Source organism: Xyrauchen texanus, chromosome 34 (genome assembly GCF_025860055.1).
Source record: "Xyrauchen texanus isolate HMW12.3.18 chromosome 34, RBS_HiC_50CHRs, whole genome shotgun sequence".
NCBI lineage: Eukaryota > Metazoa > Chordata > Actinopteri > Cypriniformes > Catostomidae > Xyrauchen > Xyrauchen texanus.
This window is the reverse complement of record NC_068309.1, coordinates 17,950,192-17,971,926: the sequence shown is the minus strand read 5'-3', so window position 1 is coordinate 17,971,926 and position 21,735 is coordinate 17,950,192. Positions and strand designations below refer to the sequence as shown.

Here is a 21,735-nt window from a genome sequence, read left to right as displayed (position 1 = left end):
CTGTACAGTAGATGGCTTTAAAGCTAAAAGATAGGGGGCCCTATTTTAAGAGTGCTAGCAATAAGCGCAGCGCTATGCTTTAAGTCATATGCGCAAAGTCAATGGGCATGGCCATGAAGTTTTGGGATTTTCGTGCAAGCATGCCCTAAGTCTAGGCGAAAGTGGGTTTGGCATAATTAAGTGTGCAAAGCGCTAATGGGCTGGGTCAAGTGCAATTTAATTCTGAGGTTCATCTCCAGTTACATGCTATTCCATTCCCTGTAAAGCACCAGCGATATAAACAAAGACAGCAAATTCATAAGAAGTTGGTTGTGTAAATGGACTGTATGCAATGAATTATAAGAATAGAAATATGGAATATTTAAAGTTTTTTTTGTGCATTCATTGCTTTGCTGTTGAATGTCAGGCATATTCCTATGACAGTGACACGCTCCTATTATATGTAAAATATGGTTCTCATTAGAATTTGGATATGTGCTCTGTTAAATTATAGAGAACATAAGTATTATAAATTATTTTCATCTACTGAAATACAAATCATGGCTAGTGGCCAATTAACAGTGATTGTATCGGAACACAATTCACTACCGGTCGATTTTGATTTTGAAAAATTACATTAATTTATTGAAACACATTTTTTTTTAATCAAAAATATTTCTATATTCAAATTACACTTCAAATTAAACGAAAATATAATCAAAATAATGAAGTGGTCAAAATAATCATACCAAATACAAACATTTTGCTCTCTCCAACATCTTCAACCGGCCCCTTTTACTCTAAGACAACATGTGAAAAAATACCATTACAAATTAGCCCATAAATACAATTGTAAATATTAACATAATATTAATAATTAAAAAATAATCCATGACTTAAATATCTCATAAATATTTGTTTAATAAACCGGCTACAACAGTGATCGTCATGGACATAATTTGATGTTCCACTATAGTTTCAGAGTTATGACATGGACTTTATTACCACCTGCTGGTGGAATATTTAAACTACAAATGCAGGGACTGAGTTTAGACTTTGCACTGCAAACAGACCTGCTTTTGAAATGTCTTAGCTCAATGACCTATTTCTCAGGAAAATAGCTAATTGCACTTAATTTACATACAATACCACCCACGGCCACTTGCGCTTTGCACTGGCATGAAAATTGGGCTTAGAATCAGCGCTCTCATGAAAATTGGTAAGATGTTGTGCACGGTCATATAATGTAGAACACTCATGAAAATAGAGCCCATGGACTAAAAGCCACAAAACAAAAATTTTGATTTCATGTGGTCTTTAATGGGTCTTCTTCCAACCCAGTCTATGTGGGAAATAGAGTTAAGTGGTGTCAGACCAGGCAGAATTTTCACAGGCTTGTCTGATCATTTACATTCATGACCATCACCTATACATCCAAACATTACATTTCAAAACTTTAGTAGCATCGACATGCGTGCATCAATTTGCAATTACCTGCTTGTGGCTATATAAAAATAATAATAATAATAAAAGAAAAAAACAGAATGAGAAAAAAAACATAGCACTATGTATACAAAACCTTTAACTGCACACAAGAACACATAAATGTGAGCAAAGCAAAAAGAAAGAAATAGAAGAAACAATAGAAATAGGCACGCCAGGGAAGGTGGAATACCATAACAACACATGACATATTGTTATACTACTCCACCCACCTTAACTGTGAGCCCTTGGGCGTGGCCACCCCGTAGCCTTTGGAGTCCAGGTTGCCTCCAACTTTCATGGTGTCGCAGGGTTTGCGCTGTTCCGTATACTCGTTCATAGTCGACTCCAGTAGGAAGGCGTACTTTCCTTTGGACTTTCTCACCCGTGCCACACCCTCTGCCGTGGTTTTAGTGAATACCGTGGGCTCGGCTGACTTCATGTAGCTCCACATTTTCTCATAAACGGCGATCTTTGACCTCTGAAAATTGGGGTAAAGTCGGAGAGAATGCCAGTGAAGTGTGCAAAGGGAGAGCGCAGAAGCTTTGCTAGTCATAATGTTTTAAAAGCATTATTCCTTTACTTAGTTTATTTAAAGGAACAGTCCACTCAAAAATTAAGATTCTGTCATCATTTATTTACCCTCATGTTGGTCTAAACCCGTATGACCGAAGTCTAAAGATTTACAAATTACACTTTAAAAAGTAAGGATCTATTTCTTCTTGATCTAACCTTCAAAAATTACTTCTGTTGGTGTAACCTAAGGTAGTCAGGTTGATTTAGTCATGTTAAATAATATTTTTGACTTCTGTGTACAATTAGTGGGGAATTAGCATTAAAAGGACAAAAAACTCCATCAAAGTATCACAAAAGAAGTCCATGGAAATTGCATTGAAAAGAGTGACCAGCACAGTCCTCAGAATTTCTCCTTTTGTGTTCCACAGAATAAAAGGTCATACAGGTTTGTAATGGCATGAAGGTGACTAAATGATAGCAGAATTTTCATTTTTTGGTAAACTAATGCTTTAATCACTGAATGTTTAGCAATTATTTTGTTTTTAATGAAATTACCATTTGAAGTCTTCTCATCTTTGAGTCATTCCCTCCTTTCACCCCCCACCCCAAACAACAAAATATTACCCCCCCACTCAACCCATTAGCTTTGTTCACTCACCCTGAAGAACTCTTTGGTGGAGCCTGAGTCTAGTGTACCATACGCTATGTCTGTCTGCTTGGCCAGGTCCTCTGCGCTCTCAATGGGTGACACCATCCTCTCCACAGTGAGGAAAGCAGCCAGGTTGGCCGTGTAGGAGGAGATGATAATGAGAGTGAAAAACCACCACACTCCACCCACGATGCGTCCAGACAGAGACCTGCAGCGACAGTTGAGAGTGGAGAGTGGAAAGGAAAATGACCATGCAGGGAGGGTTTGAAGGATTGGTGAATGACACAGCAATGAAAGAAAAGGACAATAACATTGAAAAAAACAAGGGCAAGTGGAGGAAAAGGGGTATTGAGAAAAGCAGGAGAAAAAAAGGGAAGAGATGACCAGAAAAGAAACATAAATTGGAGTTTTAAAACAATTTCAAGTAATTCCTTTCCTTTTGCAAATAGAATAGAAGAATAGGGAGCCCTGCAACAGATAGCATGGCCCTTATAGAGCACCCCCGAACATCGAGTTAGGCTGGGATTACATGAAGACACAGAAACAATTGAGAGACAGAAGAACGGTGGCAAATTCTCCATGAAGCTTGGAACATCCTGTCTGCCAATAACCAAGAAAAACTGTGTCATAATACGGGTCTCATCAATAGTTTGTCCGCCAATGGTTTGGCTTTCCACTTAGCACACAACTGAATAAAACTGGCTGCTTGACTATGATAAATGATTACTGCAAGAGTAAAATTGAAATATAGATGCGAGGGACTTCAACATTTCTAAATTGCGTAAATAATAAATACATATTCATCTCTCGCTTGCTTTTGCTCGCATGTTAATGATTTCCCCTTTGCGTGTCAGTGATGCGAGATCTATGTTTATATTTGATTAAAGTTCATCATTGAGAAGGTTTGCCTGCAAACTTAGTAGCACCAAACAGCACAAGCTGCCTCAAGAATGGACACGGAGTGGCCATGTAACACTTTTCCTTATACAGAATATCGCCAGAGGTGGGAAGTAACACATTACATTTTCTCCATTACATTTACTTGAGTAACTTTTTGGGGAAAATGTACCTTTAGTGTAGGTTTAAAAGTGGGTACCTTTTACTCTCACTCAAGTAAATTTCTAATTATAATTTTTTTTTTACTTCTATACAATGTGTGGCGTTACTTTTTTTACATTACTGGGTTTAATTTGAATTAATGTGTAATTTATTGAGAGATTAATGAATGGGACTTTTACGAGAGCGGAAGTTCACAGCTGCGTGCCATTCACGTGATCGACAACTTGAGCGCGAACAGACAGCATTTCTGCTCGTGCATAGCGAGGGGTGCGTGTGTGTGAGATGTGCGGGCGCTAGACAATCATATGGTCAATCATTCACTTATTCACTATTTCCTATATAGTGAATGGCAGTTATTGCACTATATCTCAGCAGTAAGTGAACGAAATTAGTGAATTCGGACGTGAGTGTCGGAGCTCTGGGGCTGGTGCAGAAACAATGTCACGTATGACAATTTAAAATACTTGGGCCTTATTTGTTATTCTTATTAAATAACATATTAATACAATAAATCTTCATTCTGTTTGTCATTTTTAATATATACTGTGTGTTAAAATAAAGAGTAAACACATTTGATCAAATAAAGAGTACATTTTAAAATGTATCTGTATGTTTTGTCTCTATATGTTATTATGTTATTTTAATCAAGTAATGATTTGTCAAAAAGTAATGTAATATATTCAGCATGGAATAAAACATTGCAGGAGTGAAGGAAGCAGTAAACTGTCCACCACGTCTTCCCCGTGGTGGATTGTGGGAAATTAACAGTCATCGAGTGTACTTGAAATGTACACTTGAAATTAGAGTGCACTGTGGGTAAGAATGAGTGAACAAAAGTAGGGAACGAGTGGCTCACTCAGAATTCAGACCCTCCTTCAAAATAGCGAAAACTCAAAATAGTGCACTATATAGTGGATATGGGTCGGTTTCAGACACAGCAAATGTTCCACGATCAGGGCTGGTGCCCAACGTAGGTTGTGTACTCTTTATTTAGAGAGCGGCGGTACTGCTGTAAAGAACTAATGTTCTAAATGACTTATGACACTGAAAACTGTAACTACACTGAAATAAGAATCCACACAGGACTTTAAAAGCTATGAAATAGTGAAAAAAGGCATTATTAAAGCATGATCTTGCTTTGGTTAATATTTCAGCATTATATATAATGTCCTTGTGGGACATTTTCATGTTTTCACTGTAATAATTACTAAAAATGTTTCCAAACCTCTCTTCTTATTGACAAATTCGTCCAGATCTGACAAGAGCCCTTAAAGGGATAGGTCACCCAAAAATTACAATTCTCATTATTTACTCACCCTCATGCAACCCCAGATGTGTATGACTTTCTTTCTTCTGCTGAACTTAAATTAAGATTTTTAGAAGAATTTCTCAGCTCTGTAGGTTCATACAATGCAAGTAAATGGGTGGCAACATTTTAAAGCTAAACAAACAGACATAAGTTAACATAAAAATAATCCATAAGACTATAGTGGTTAAATCAGTATCTTCAGAAGTGATGTGATAGGTGTGGATAAGAAACAGAGAAACAGATCACTTTCACATTCTTGAGAGAGAATTTTCCTTTTTGTGTAAACTATCTCTTTAAAGTGATAGCTCAGCCATAATTTAATATTCTGTCATAATTTCTCTACCCTCATGTTGTTCCAAACCAGTGAGAGGCTTTGTATTATGTGGAACACAAAATATGTTAGACAGAATGTTAGGGACTGACAGTCTCAGTCACCATTCACTTTCAATATATATATATATATATAAATTGACAGTAAATAGTGGCTTAGGCAAACATTCTGTCTAATATCTCCTTATTGTGTTGCATGGAAGAAAGAAAGTCATACGGGTTTGGAACAACATGATTGTGAATGATGACAGAATTTCCATTAATAATAATAATACAAATTCTGTAGTATGTTAAATGTGTATTATGTAATGGAATATAGGAGAAAAATGTCTATTATGTCATTTGTGAAAGTAATGAGTTACTCACTACTTGAGTATTCTTTTAATTGGATACTTTCTTCCTCTTACTCAAGTAATTATTTATGTTAGTACTTTTACTTGAGTAATTATGTTTTTGAAGTAAATGTACTTTTACTTGAGTACGGATTTTGGCTACTCTACCCACCTCTGAATATAACACTAGAGATCGCTAAGTTTGTTCAAAGGGGAGAGCAAGAAAGAGCTCACTCCCATGCATGGTTGCCAGATTGCACAAAATAAATATAACATTAAGCAGAATATTTCAAATTTGCACAAGCATAAATCTCTAATTGGGGGGGTTTCTTCTCCTTTTCATATCTTCAATATCTTGGAGTATCATTTTTATCTCATCTTATTTTCGTCATTAGTATGCTTTAATAATATTGTTTAATTATCATCACGATACGCCTCTTTCGTCTCGTTTTCTTTATCGTTGACAAAATAAACACAACCACTTCGTCAACGAACTTTTTTGTCAGTGATTTCGTTGACGAGATTATCACTGCATTAACCCTACAAACTCCATCTGTTTGGAAGAAAAATTATTAGCTTTTAATGCCACACAGTGGACATCTCACTTATGAACTGCCGCGATACATTAAAGGAGCACATTCACATTTGCACATTGCACATTTTTTTGCATTTCCAAGTTGGCAGAAGAAGAAAACAAAAACCCAAACAGTCAAAATAGTCTATACAAAACTGCATTGGGGCCCAGAGACAGCCAAAGCAGTGGTGTCTGAGGGATCTTCTACCAAAATATATTTTATAGTTTATCAATCAAGTGCAGTTGGATATAAATGTTAAAGATCATCTGTTCATTTTGAAGCATAATGACTGCATATCATTTTTACATTCAAATAATTTTTATATTTCGTTACATTCAGATAGCAAGTATGGTCATTCTGACTGAGGAATGATACTGTATGGGGGTTCAATTGTTCCCATAAAACAATTCAAACATATCCCAATCAGAAACCCCAGATCTGGTGACAGGGAAGCCTACGCTTTATCCAGGGCCAATCTAAAGAGGGGAATTATAGCAGCCAAATACAACTACAAACTGCGGATTGAGGACAATTTTACGAACAATGACTCCCGACGTATGTAGACAGGCATCCATGACCTCACAAACTACAAACCAGCGAACAGCACCCCTCCCATCCAAGCTGATCTCCAAGCTCACTGATCTTGGCATCAGCCCCTCCCTCTGCAACTGGACCTTGGACTTTCTCACTAACAGACCACAGTCTGTTAGGATCAGCAACCACAAATCCTCCACCCTCACTTTGAACAATGGTGCACCATAGGGCTGTGTGCTGAGTCCAATTTTCCCCTCTTCACCCTCGACTGCATACCTGAGCATGGCTCCAACTCCATAATCAAGTTTGCAGATGACACCACGGTGGTAGGCCTGATCAGCGGTGATGATGACATGGCCTACAGGGAAGAGGTACAGCACCTGGTAGTGTGGTGTGCCAACAACAATCTCACACTCAACACCCACAAGACCAAGGAGATGATTGTGGACTACCGGCGGACTAGGAAAGGACACACACACACTCCCATCTACATTGATGGGGATGAAGTGGAGTGTGTGACAAGCTTCAAGTTCATGGGTGTCCATATCTCTGAGGATCTTTTCTGGACCTACAACACCTCCACTCTGATCAAAAAGGCGCAACAGCACCTTTACTTCCTTAGGAAGCTAAGAAAAGCTCACCTGTCCCCCCACATCCTGCTGACCTTTTACCGCTGCACTATTGAAAGTGTCTTTACAAACTGCATCACAGTGTGGTATGGCAACTGCACTGTCTCAGATCAGAACTGCCCGATACATCACTGGTGGCCCGCTACCCTCCATCAAAGACATTCACAATAAACGCTGCCTAAGGAGGGTGAGAAGCATTATGAAAGACACCTCTCACCCCAACCCCGGTCTGTTTACACAGACTGTTCCTGAGTCTGCTGTAGGAGTAACCAGCAGACTCAGGAACAGTTTCTTTCCCTCAGCTGTCAGCCTACTGAACTCTAAGCTCAGGCGCTGAACACTACATCCCACCCGAACTACATATTTGTATTTTTTTTTTAATTTATATATATATATTTTTTTTTTGTCGCACATTCCCTTGCACATTTCTTGCACATAACTTCTACCTCCTGATGCCGATTGCACTGTTATGGTCACCGGCCATCGGCCAGAGATGATGACATCTAATTAATTTAACAAAATTAGAACAGCAATCTACTTGTATATTATTAAAGGCTCGTGACATGCTGATTAATAAAGCTACATTTAGAAGGAAACAGCGTTATGGTCTAAAGGCGCTCTGAAACCGCATCAACTTATGCAGCTCCTCATTTCTACTCATCAGGGTTGGGACGGTTACTTTTGAAATGTATTCCACTACCAATTACAGAATACATGCTGTAAAATGTAATTTGTAACATATTCCATGAGATTACTCAAGATCAGTAATGTATTAAAAATATTTGTAATACTTCTTCAGCACTGGTAGATTTTTTCACTTGTTTTGACTATTAAAAACTCTCCCAGTACAGTAAGACAAAATACACATGTTAAAAATACATTCTCTGAAAAACCTAAATGTCTTATGCAGTGTTGTTTATAAAACAAGATCAATCAAATTGACCTTATTTTAAGGATTTTTAGATATTTTTACAGGAAAACATTTATAACATTTTTGCAGTAATATCAAAGGTCTTACTAGAAAAAAAATTAAATAATGATCCAACGTGAATTTTCTTGATAAAAAATATGATCGTGCCTGGTAACATGCATGTAAAATGGCTAGAAATAGCATTTTAGCTTAGCATAAAGCTGACAATTTACACAAGGTTTATTTCTATTTCTTCTTCTCCATACTTCAAACATAATTCCATGGGTCGGCAACCTATGGCATGCATGCCAGCATTGGCACGCGGAGGGGTAATCACTGGCACACCAGCAACGGCGAGAGAGGAATAGGCTATTTTATTTATATAAATTCCACACATGCATTCCGATCTACACCTTGATGTATCATTCCTCATGATCACACAGCATGTTTTCATGTGGTGAATGGGAAGCAAAATATATTTTTTTAAATGTGACGAGACTGCAGTATACCCAACTCGTGCAGTGTGTGGTTTGTTTGGTATGAGTGGCACGATGTAGGTAACGGGGCATTGGATGCTTAGACGCATAGCTTAAAAGACGTACCATGGTTGTGTCCAGTGAACGGCGCTGTTTGCAGTTGTGATAGAGTCAGGAGACAGCGAACAGTTGAGGTGAGTATTTATTTTCTCTCTCTCACACACACACACACACACACACACACACACACACACACACACACACATGTTGTGTATCCATGTTTTATGGGGACTTTCCATAGACATAATGGTTTTTATACTGTACAAACTTTATATTCTATCCCCTAAACCTAACCCTACCCCTAAACCTAACCCTCACAGAAAACTTTCTGCATTTTTACATTTTCAAAAAACATAATTTAGTATGATTTATAAGCTGTTTTCCTCATGGGGACCGACAAAATGTCCCCACAAGGTCAAAAATTTCGGGTTTTACTATCCTTATGGGGACATTTGGTCCCCACAAAGTGATAAATACACGCTCACACACACACACACACACACACACACACACACACACACACACAAACAAACAGAATGTGGGAGGAATGGACTTGAGATCAATCATTATTGAATGATTCGCTTGTGGCCATTCATTCCTTAGGATTATTACTGCCACCTGCTCTACGATCTATGTCTTGCAAATGTGAAGCATCGCATGGCAATAGTTTTGTGAGGAGGGAATGCTCCACTAGACCCATGGAGAATTGAGCCCAAGCTATGGCTGGCGCTGCGTGTTCAGCTCCTCCAGCTTTCACGCTGAGCTCCGATGCATGAGGAGTTTTCTCAGACGAGCTCGGGTGCTGCTAGGAGGCGAAATGTACGTCAGAGCGGGTGCTGCTGAGGCAGCGAGCTTGCGCTACACATATTTGCGTTGATTAAAGATAATGTTGTAATTAGAGTAGCATCATTTGGAAAGAGTTTTTAGTTGCATGATTGCCCCTGAGTTCGAAATTGGATAAATCGCCCTCCAAAGGGAACTTTGAAGGGAGAAAAATCATGATATTTATGTTGGAAGATGACTTCAAAATGGAATTGCTGAATGGATCATGCCCTAAATGACTGCGTGGCGGGGTAGTGAGGCTGACAGGAATCATCTGTGTGGGAAAACCAGATAGAAAATAGAAGATAGTTTAGATAAGAGAACATATGAACAGTTGTAGAGAGCAGTTTCACGTGTATGAGGCACGGAATTAGCCGGTTTGCGGAAGGAGCTTCACGCGAATGGACCACTCCGGGTGGAAAGAATAGTTTAGGAGGAAAGACAGTAAAAGTAGCTGTGGCACAGGGCAGAGGGCGGGGCCGGGTCATGATTCTACACGCCCGGCCCCTTATCAGGCTAATCAAGCCTCCGAGAGGGATAAAGGCCGACTGCAGACAGTGGGGCAAGAGAGAGAGAGCGTTTACGGGCAGCTGTCCGACACCTGTGTGTGTGTGTGCGTTTAAGTTCTTAATTAAATATAATTTATATTGTCAAGCTGGTTCTCCGTCCCCTGGCGGACGGAATGCACCGCCGCGTTCTTGGGAAACAGAAGGGGTCTACCCGCCCCTGGAAGCAGTGCTCACACTCCAGGCGGTCGGCCGGGGCCCCTCCCTACTCATGGTTGGCAGTCCTCTCTTAACCCCGCTGTGTTTAACGGCTGGTAGGGGTCTCCCCTGCTTTCAGGCAGCTGGTCTCCTCCGTCTCCCAGCCGATGGTCGCGGCTGCTCTGCGAGAACTCCATTACGGCGTATCCCTCCTCCTTCCCGGATTTCGGCACCAGTTTAAAGGGATTAATGGAAAGGAGGAGGCGAGAACCGGCTTGACAATATAAATTATATTTAATAAAGACTTACACGAAAAGACACAAACACACACAGATGTCAGACAGCTGCAGTAAATGCTCTCTCTCTCTCTCTCTCTCTCTCTCTCTCTCTCTCTCTCTCTCTCTCTCTCGCACCACCATCCACAGTAGGCCTTTAGCCGCTCGGAGGCTTGATTAGCCTGATGAGGGTGTGTAGAATCACAACCTTGCCCCGCCATCCACCATGTCACAGTAGCACTTGAGTGGTAGCAGTCGATGCTGTGAAACAAAAGAGCTGCTGTGGCAGCTTCTGTAAAAATGTGATGATTTAGATGGAAGAGCTGTTCTGATGAAGGCAAATGCATTGCAGAGGAGTTGCAGTCCGACGATCTAAGTCATTTGCATTGGTCTGTTCATAGGCAATGGTCAGGTCCGAATGCCGGAAACTCTCAATGCTATGTAGAGGTCAAATTTGTATTAAAGTTAAGAATGGGTCTCGGTACTGTCACCCGCCCAAATTGCCAAGTCTGAATCTGAGTATATTTTGTAACTTGAGATGTTGAAATCCCAAATAAAATGTTTGACTGCATGAGTATCATAGTGACCAACGTATTTTATCCAGGCACAGCGAGAGCATTAGCTGACGCTAAACATTAACATGTATGCAGACACACCATTCAGGCCTGGTGACGTCCAAAGATCAGATCACGGCTCGCGCTAACCGTGGCTAATTGATTTGACTTCATGAGACAAAGCCAATTTAATAAGAGCCTAAATTGAGTGAACACGAAACAAGTGAGTCACCCCTCGGGCCGCTCCACAGCCCTGCTGTTTGGCATACAGTGTCATTCATAAAGACATACGATCCGTGAACAAATAGGCATTCTCTCTGGTCCCTCATCATGTCATTTCTTGTAATACAGACCTTCTGATCACAGCTCAATGATGAGAGTCTATTTCTCTGGATTTCACACATCCAAACAATACAGGCAAACTATCACCACCGCGTCCTTCAATGCAGATCATTATCAAAGCAGTGCCATTAGAGCTGTGAAATGGGATGCGTTACTGTCAGTGAAACCCTGTGCATTACTCACAACAGAGCTTGATACAGATTGCTAATCACAAAAAACACATCAACGTGTGTGCTGGAGTGAGGGAATTTTTGGCAAATTGAAAATACATTCTAAAACGTTAGCAGAAGTGTAATTGGGTTCGATTTGTGGCAATTGGAGAGAGTACAAAACGAAAGTGAGAAAGAGAGAGAGAAAACGAGAGCATGCAAAACACGGGGAGAGAAAGGAATAGAGTGACCTTGACATGCCGTAGATAAATGGAAAGGTCACTGCCTGCAGCCGCAGTAAGCCTCCAGCATTTTATTTATTCATGGCTTCCTCTCTACTGCCCTGATTAAGATTTAATACCTGCAAATCAATTTCTCCATGCATGAGACCGGAGTCATTCACAATCATGCTCCATGTTACTGATCTCTGCTTCCTCTGGCAAATTGGAAAAATAAAAAAGCAAGCTCACACATTACCCAATTTAAATATATTCATTTATATTTAGTAGCAATTTCTATCCCTTCGCATTGTCTGATACCGCACACAGCATCTTCTTTCTTGAAAACAACTAGATCACTGGAATTTTTTCTTACTCAGAATTTTCGTCTTGTTTTTCACTAAAACTCTCTGAGCATGCTTGAAAACAACATACATTTGTTTGAATTAAAAAATAATGCATAATATATTAAGGCTTGTTTACAGACAATATAGTTAGTTTGAAATAAGTTTACTTTTCTTACCCCATTGTTTTTTATTTAGTTTTAACCTCCTGAGACCCAAGCAATGAGAGCTATGTGCATTTTCCATTTCCCTTTTTGATTTGTAACTAGTAGCACCTAATAAACATGCAATTCTTTTATATATATATATACAGTGCATCCGGAAAGTATATATATATATATATTTACAGTGCATCCACAGCACTTCACTTTTTCCCCATTTTGTTATTTTACAGCCTTATTCCAAAATGGATTAAATTCATTATTTTCCTCAAAATTCTACAAATAATACCCCATAATGACAGCATGAAAGAAGTTTGTTTGAAATTTTTGCAAATTTATTACAAATAAAAAAGTATTTACAGCCTTTGCCTTGACACTCAAAATTGAGCTCAGGTGCATTCTGTTTCCACTGATCATCCTTGAGTTGTTTCTACAACTTGATTGGAGTCCACCTGTGGTAAATTCAGTTGACTGGACATGATTTGGAAATGCACACACCTCTCTATATAAGGTCTCACAGTTAACAGGGCATGTCAGAGCACAAACCAAGCTATGAAGACCAAGGAATTGTCTGTAGACCTCCGAGACAGGATTGTATCGAGGCACAGATCTGGGGAAGGGTACAGAAACATTTTTGCAGCATTGAAGGTCCCAATGAGCACAGTGGCCTCCATCATGCGTGGAGGAAGAAGTTTGGAACCACCAGTACTCTTCCTAGAGCTGGCCGCCTGACCAAACTGAGCGATCGGGGGAAAAGGGCCTTAGTCAGGGAGGTGACCAAGAACCTGATGGTCACTCTGACAGAGCTCCAGCATTTCTCTGTGGAGAGAGGAGAAACTTCCAGAAGAACAACCATCTCTGCAGCACTCCACCAATCAGGCCTGTATGGTAGAGTGGCCAGACGGAAGCCACTCCTCAGTATAAGGCACATGACAGCCCACCTGGTGTTTGCCAAAAGGCACCTGAAGGACTCTCAGACCATGAGAAACAAAATTCTCTGGTCTGATGAAACAAAGATTGATCTCTTTGGCCTGAATGGCAAGCGTCATGTCTGGAGAAAACCAGGCACTGCTCATCAACAGGACAATACCATCCCTACAGTGAAGCATGGTGGTGGCAGCATCATGCTGTGGGGATGTATTTCAGAAGCAGGAACTGGGAGACTAGACGAATGCAGCAATGTACAGAGACATCCTTGATGAAAACCTGCTCCAGAGCGCTCTGGACCTTAGACTGGGGTGAAGGTTCATCTTCCAACAGGACAACAACCCTAAGCACACAGCCAAGATAACAAAGGAGTGGCTACGGGACAACTCTGTGAATGTCCTTGAGTGGCCCAGCCAGAGCCCAGAGCCCCGATTGAACATCTCTGGAGAGACCTGAAAATGGCTGTGCACCGACGCTCCCCATCCAACCTAATGGTGCTTGAGAGATCCTGCAAAGAAGAATGGGAGAAATTGCCCAAAAATAGGTGTGCCAAACTTGTTGCATCATACTCAAAAAAGACTTGAGGCTGTAATTGGTGCCAAAGGTGCTTCAGCAAAGTATTGAGCAAAGGCTGTGAATACTTATGTACATGTAATTGTCTTTTTAAATTTCTAATACATTTGCAAAGATTTCAAACAAACTTCTTTCACTTTGTCATTATGGGGTATTGTTTGTAGAATTTATAGGAAAATAATGAATTACATTTTTTTTTTAATAAGGCTGTTACATAATAAAATGTAGAAAAAGTGAATTGCTGTGAATACTTTCCAGATGCACTGTATGTATGTATATGTATGTATGTGTATATATATGTGTGTGTGTGTGTGTGTGTGTGTATATATATATATATATATATATATATATATATATATATATTAGTAAATGGTTTTCCTAAAAATGCATGCCCACATTTGAGGACAGCAGGACTAAGTAGTGAAATGTTAAACATTACCTAGCTACAGAAAGTCTGATTTTCTTATCAAATTGTTTATTATATTTCCAGGAGTGTTATTCATGTTTTTGAGACATTACAGAGATTACAGCTGATTTTATGTAAAGCTGCTTTGGAACATTGTGTATTGGGAAAAACACAAATAATATGCAACTAAAAATTATCTGCTTTGATTTGACTTATATGTTACAATGTTTTTTTTTCTTTTCTACTTTGGCAACCATATCTCAATGTTTTCTCTTTGCACTGTCAAACGAACAAATGATAGCCAGTGCTGAAGCATTTTACCAATCAGAAATTAGCATAATAATATATATATTTTTTATTATTTTATCCCCTTTTCTCCCAATTTGGAACTACTTAGTAGGTCCTCATGGTGGAGAGGTTACTCACCTCAATCCGTTGGCAGAGGACAAGTCTCAGTTGCCTCTACTTCTGATACAGTCAATCCACGCTTCTTACCACGTGGCTTGCTGTGCATGACACCGCAGAGATTCACAGCACGAGCCCTCACATGCTACTCTCCGCAATCCATGCACAAATTACCATGCTCCCCATCATGGCGAGAACTGCCAACCATGTTAAAATAAAATCATACATTATAAATTCAGTATCTAATTGCTGATTACCATTGCCGCTCATGTTGTTCCACACCCATAGTACTCTGTTTTTATTTTGTACCATAGAAAAAAAGGAAATTTTACACAGATTGTTAAGAATTAACAGCCTAAGTCCCCCATTTCTTTCATTGTATGAAAAAAAGAGCAGCATCGACATTCTTCAAATTTTCTCCTCTTGTGGTCCGTGGAAGAAAGAAAGTCATGGGTTAAGGAACAATATGAGGGTGAATAAATTAATTAGCATTTTTTTGGGGTGCACTTAACCCTTATATTGTCTTATTATCTTACACAGTTTTGCTTCTCAAGTAAATGTGTCTTGTTTTAAGAATGTTTAGATGTGTTTTATGAATTAAGAAAATTATTATTTGCAATGATCAGTTTGGCCTGAACATTACAGGGCAAAAAAAAACATGCTACCTCATTGATACATTTCATCTATGTTTGGTCATAAATCTCAAAAAGGAAATTACATTTCAAGGGTATTAACTTTTATCCCAGAGTGTCTTATGTAGATAAATGATTTGAGTGCTGAAATTATCATTTTGGCATGGAGAGAACCTGGGGCGATGCTTCCTCCGCTTTAACGCTCTAATCTCCACTCTCTCATTTCTGTCACTGTTACAGCACTGGCCTGGTTAGTGAATCATATCCTTACATTGCTCCCATGATCTCTCTCTCATCCTATCCCCATAGTAATTTCCAAGCCATCTGAGGAAAAAAATTAAGTAACTTAATAGAGGCAATTATTGGAGCAAGATCGACAAGAAAATACAAAAGCAGGGACAGAAGAAGATAGCAAGAGAGAGAGAGAGAGGGGAATAGAGAGGGACAAAGCAAGTGAAAAAGGTAAAATAGTTTTATGACATGCTAAAAAATAAACTGAAAAATGCCATCATAGGTGCTGAGGAAATAGAAAAGCTGACAGGATGTAAAATTACAGCTTTTCTGACCAACAACCTAATATTTTCCATACATCTCCTCTTCTTTATAAATATGTATATACTACACCTGCAAACACAAGCAATCTTGAAAAACAAACCTCAGCTGAACACACACACTCAAACTACACTACCAGAGGTGGATAGAGTAGTCAAAAACTGTACTCAAGTAAAAGTACAAAGTCTTTTAAAAATTAATTACTCAAATAGTAGTAAAAGTACCAATATTAATAATTACTTGAGTAAGAGTAAGAAAGTATCGAATTAAAATATTACTCAAGTAGTGAGTAACTAGTTACATTGTAAATTACATCGCAAATATCTGATTATTAATTTTAACATCTTTTTGCATGAATTATGTACCTGTCGTCAGCCTTGAAAACAATTAAGGAGAATTTTAGTCTCAGTCACCATTCACTTCCATTTGTTTGTCATTTCTGAAAGTGAATGGTGACAGAGGATGTCAGTCCATAACATTCTGCCAAACACCTTGTTTTTGGTTGAAGAGAAGACAAAGACAAAAAGGTTTGAAAAGTGAGTGAGTCTAAATTATGACTGAAAATATTTATTTATTGAAAACAATCCTAGCAATTATTACAGAAAAAAAAAATAATGTCTCACAGGCTCAATTATATTAAGTAATATCACAGGAGTGCGATATGGCCCTACATCAGCACTGCTGTGATTCGGCCACAGATGTTTTAGGACATGTAGCACAATTGTGAGTGTGATATTGCTTATATAAAACAGTTCAATGAACAAGTTCATTTTTAAAAATGAGGAAAAACTGAGTACGGTCATAAAAAAAACATTTGTGCATGGAACTACTTTCTTACGTGACAGATCAGAATCTGCCCTTGCTTGTTCAAAACAAATGATGCGTCCAAGCCTTCGTTAGTAAGTCAAAAATGTCAGTTCAGAAATAGTATCACGGCTTGTGCTATTTCAAACAAGTTATTGGATAAACAAGGATGGATATGTGTGTGTGAGTGAGAGAGAGAGAGACAGAGCATGTGCAATTATCTATTGCCACTCCCAAGCAGAGATGCTATCAGCTTTCTGAAGATCAGCTTTCTCAGTGGAAAAATGGCATCCAAGCGGGGGTATATCTCCCTATTTTGTGGTAGTACAAGAGTCGGTCGCTATAGTAACCGCAATTTCTTCCGCCATATTATACAGCACCCATTGTATAATTAATCAGTCTGTTGTGTCTCTAAGCTGTGATGAGCTGCAATGCTGAAGTTGTTTGTTTAAAGCCATTTAAAGCTATTTCCTAGCTTTAGTAGTGTAGTAGTAATACAAGCGATCATGAAGAGCTGTTGCATGTAAACAGTGGCTGATGGATTCACATCATGTCACCTTACTGGCTCATACTACACACAAAAATTATCTTTTGCCTGCTGGCTAACATATTGTAACACAGTTAAGGATGGGCAAGGAGGAGGCGAGAACCTGCTTGTCAACATAAATCTTAAACCAAAAGCACAAACACATAAACATAAACACACACATGACGGACATGCCCGTAATTCTCTCTCTCTCGAACCATCGTCACCGGCCGCCTTTATCCCTTGCGCGCCTCATCAGGCCGATTGGGGACCGGGCGCGCGATATTCCGACCCGGCCCCACCCCCCTCCGCTCCACACATATGTAATGTAAAAAAAAAAAAAAAAAAAGACAAACAGTAGCTCTTAACACATATGCACTGCTCTTACACTTTCGTTTAGAATGGCACAAACACAAGCGGACTGATACATACACAGTGAAGCGTTGGTGTCAGACCATCAGTGCTCATGGAACGTCTCTTGTCCAATCAGATTCGAGGACCGGAACTAACTGTTGTATATTCTTAGTTATGGTCAAGATCATGAAATTTTTATGCTTAATGTCACTATTTCACAACTTTTTAAAGTCCTGCATGGATTCTTATTTCAGAATATTCTGTAGCTTACAGTAGATACACTAAGAAAATAATTTAGATAATTAGTTTTGTGCAATAAAAAGTGAAGTTGCACCTTATCTCTGTGTTTAGAAACGCATTTAGGCTTATTTTAGTTAAGAGCTTGTTCTCTGTCCATAAGAAAAATGCATCGCACGCATGTTTATAAAAAATATGGCAGTATGCTTGAACTGTATCATCAAGCAAACGATCAGCAGAGCAAAAGAATTATGTTGCAATGTGACATCACTCGTGTCCATTGTAGACAGTTTGTAACATGGATTTATGTGCACTGATATAAGAAAATGAATAATAAAAAACTGAGGTCAAAAGTAATGTGACAAACAAGCCCTCATTATCATTATCGCCAAAACTTACCACAACGTGTTTTCTTAGTTGAATCCGTAATTCTGTATGCTGAAATGCTGAATCCCGCTTGTTTTGGTGTTGAATGAAGGCATTGCATAAGCGTAAATCTTAATTTTCACCATGTGAAACAAACAAAGTGTTTGTTTCGAGTGCTTACTGCTGTTACTGCAGTGATGACCTTGAGTTGAGTGATAGAGCGCCACTGTAAAATTACTGTGCCATAAAATTCACATTTAAAAATGTCTCAATATAGTATGCATTTAGCACTTATTGAATTAAAACCATAATGTAAGGACAGTAACATTCTCCATTGTAATGAAGAGTCATTTTTTTTCATTAGAATTTCACTTGAGTAAGAGTAAAAAGTACTCACTATTAAATCTACTCTTAAAAGTACATTTTCTCCAAAGATTTTACTCAAGTTAATGTAATGGAGTAAATGTAGCGCATTGCTACCTACCTCAGCAAATAAATAGTACTTAGCTAATGCAATCAAAGCACTTTGAGTACTTAGGTCACAAAAGAATGAAGAAAAGAGGGAATGGGAGGAAATACAGATGTGCCAAAAATTGCTAATGCTAAGGCTTTAGCCATGATCACCCTGGAAATTGATATGTTGCTTCTGAATGTTCTGAATTAAGCTCCATTCTACTGAATTACTGACAAGCCATTATACATTTTTGCATCAGTTAAATTGTGTTTAACTTTTCCTCTGATGCTTCTGATAGCTGGATGCGTAAGCAGCCTCCGAAACACGGGTTCTGGTTCCATTTAATCACATTCACATAAACAATGGTGAGCGTGATTTGGAGGTTGCATTTTCGCTCTAAATTTACATTTGTACTCCACTGACATTTAGGGTTGGCGTTTGGGTTAGGCTTTATGTTTAAAGAAATGCATTCCTCTTGAATGTGTTACAAGAATAAATACAACTTGCTTTTGTCACTACTCAGTGGACATTTCAGAAACTACAGCCCACATATTATGTTACACAAACAAAAGTAATTGTTAAGGCTTAGATCAGACAGAAATAAATCCAAAAGCTAACAATTGCATATTACCATTTTTTTTCTTTTTACAGTATACAGTATAGGCATACAAGTACAGCTTCTATCCATTTGAATGGTAAAAGACTGCTTTCTCCAATACTGTTTTACAAGATCACATTTCAATAACATATTTCAAATCAGCGCTACAATCTGGCAACAACTATATAATAAATGTTACTCCTTTAGCACAAATCACACTAAAAAATTTTTTTAGGCTAGTTTTGTTAATATGCATGTTAATTCTAGAGTAAACAATCTATCAAATTGGAAATTGCTTATTTTAACTCAAAGGTGAAACTTCTATTTCAACAACTTTCGTAGTGAACATTACAATTTCTCCCATACATTTTCTACAAGTGGTCTGTCACCTTCACCTTATAATGTCTCTGAAATTACTCAGTGCAATCAAAGCTCTTCAAGGACTCAGGTCACAGAAGCATGAAGAATACAGAGTGACAGAAATAGCTTATCCAAAAGTTTTTGGCTTTTGACACAATCTAACAACCACATACCAAACCCATGATCATAACTAGCATATCTTAATTCCCTGTTCATCCCATGTTGCAATTTCAAGGGGCTTCATTCACTGGGTGTGTGTGTGTTAGCAATCTGAAAATGAGTTTTATTTTTAATCGTATCTTGTCTGATAGTGTCCACTGCCCACATGCTTTATGACTACAAAATTGCAGCAATAACGTACATGCCAGATGCTGGGTGTTCTGAGGCAGCTCTACCTGTCTATTGATGACACCTGTCAGCCGCCTGAGCCAAAAACACAACAGGGAGACAGTCAAGAGTTATGACCCTGTCCATCCACATCACAGAAGACATCCTCAGTATTTTTATACACCATCATTCCCACATCATTCTAATCATTTATCTTTCTCAGAAATGCTTTAATTTTCTATGGAAAGTGTGAACAAGAAGGTTACATCTCATAGAGTGATGCTGAATTAAAGGTGAAGTGTTTAATTTCTGCACCACATACATCACCAAACTTGCAAAAATAAAAACAGCTGTTTTCCGAAAAAGGGTCAATCAGCTATTAAATCCAAGGGTTCACATACTTTTTCCACCCTGCATAATAAATGTTTATGCTGTGTTCTCAATAAAGACAAGAAAATGTAACTGTGTGTGTGTGTGTGTGTTAATTATTTAAGAAGAATGTGTTTGTCTATTGGTGTAATTTAAAACCAATTTATGCAGAAATCCATGGTAAATCTGAGGGCTCACATACTTTATCCAGCAGTTGTACAAATGAGATCAGCAGTAAAAAAATTAATCATAAATATGTAAATTAAATAACATAAGATGGGACAAAACCAGTGCCTAAACCTGGAGTGTGGAAAAAACTAAAAACACCAAATACTGTATGTTGTTCAGGAACAGACAATACGCTGGTAAATTATTCAAGCAAAAAATGTGCACCTTCTTATCACACCCTTTAAATATGCATATAACTATTAAGAACATATGAAAATCTTAAAAAATCTAATCTGAACATTTGAATAAGCTGTATGATAGTAGTCAATGTGGAGGAGGAAAGGACAAGTACAGACACTCGGGGTATACTGCTGTGCTACTGCGTCATCTAGGCTAAATCAGGAACATTAAGGTGAAGACACATGCTGACTAAAGAGAATTAATGGCATGTACTAAAGAAAATTAATGGAATTATTTGTTCCCCTTTTTAAAGACGTTTAATCGTTTAGCATTAATTCAGTGCATGAATCTTTTTAGAGTCATTCAACAAAATGGGTGCCATTTCTGTCCCTCTATACATATGTGTAAAAAATGACTAACAATAAAAAAGCTGATATCAGCGCTTCCCCTTCTGTCACTCACTCGACTTTGTGTCGAATTAAGTAACACAAGGGGTCTTCCTTGGGAGCCTCCTGTACCTCTGAACTTGAGAAAAGTCCAATGAGAAATTGGCAGACAGAATTTGCATGTCCCGACCCCGGATATACGGGTATAAAGGGAAGCGTGGCGTGTGTCTGTCAGTCAGATTTTTTCTTCGGAGCCAAGCAGTTGTGCAGAAGCAAGCTGAGTCTCACTACTGTTCCACTCACCTCTGTTGGCAGAGCACTGCTGTTGGATCTACGGTGCATGTCCAGCTAAAAGAGTTTATTTTCACTCACAAAAGAGAGCAATACACAGCAGGCATTGAACGTCCTTTTCAGAACGTGTCTTTTTAAAGATGTCTTTCCGCCTCTGTGTAGTTCCTGGATTCTGTCGATTTCTCTCCGCTTCTGATGGTCATAAGAGCTGCCTCGCGTGCCTAGTCTGCAATCACTCGCAGGCAGCGTTTTATGAATGGTTCATGTTCTCAGTACGAGAACATAGCCATCGCAATGTTGCGGTCGAAGCTTTCTTTCCTCACAAGAGAAAGCCACTTCAGCCGCACCCCTGTGCCTCTTTCCTACGGGATTGGGCTGGCGCGGCTGGTGATGAAGGCGATTTGCGGCATA

At 38.8% G+C, this 21,735-nt stretch overlaps 1 protein-coding gene across 5 annotated transcripts in view; it reads right to left on the bottom strand.

The window, feature by feature from the left end:
* The window catches only part of gria4b (glutamate receptor, ionotropic, AMPA 4b), a 164,186-nt gene that overhangs the window by 14,518 nt on the left and 127,933 nt on the right, over positions 1-21,735 (bottom strand). For all 5 annotated transcript variants that reach the window (XM_052104069.1, XM_052104072.1, XM_052104071.1 and 2 more), the window contains exons 12-13: positions 2,636-2,834; positions 1,695-1,942 (exon numbers count right to left, since the gene is read on the bottom strand). In XM_052104069.1, coding sequence (XP_051960029.1) covers positions 1,695-1,942; positions 2,636-2,834 — 447 coding nt within the window. The remainder of the gene's footprint in view (positions 1-1,694; positions 1,943-2,635; positions 2,835-21,735) is intronic.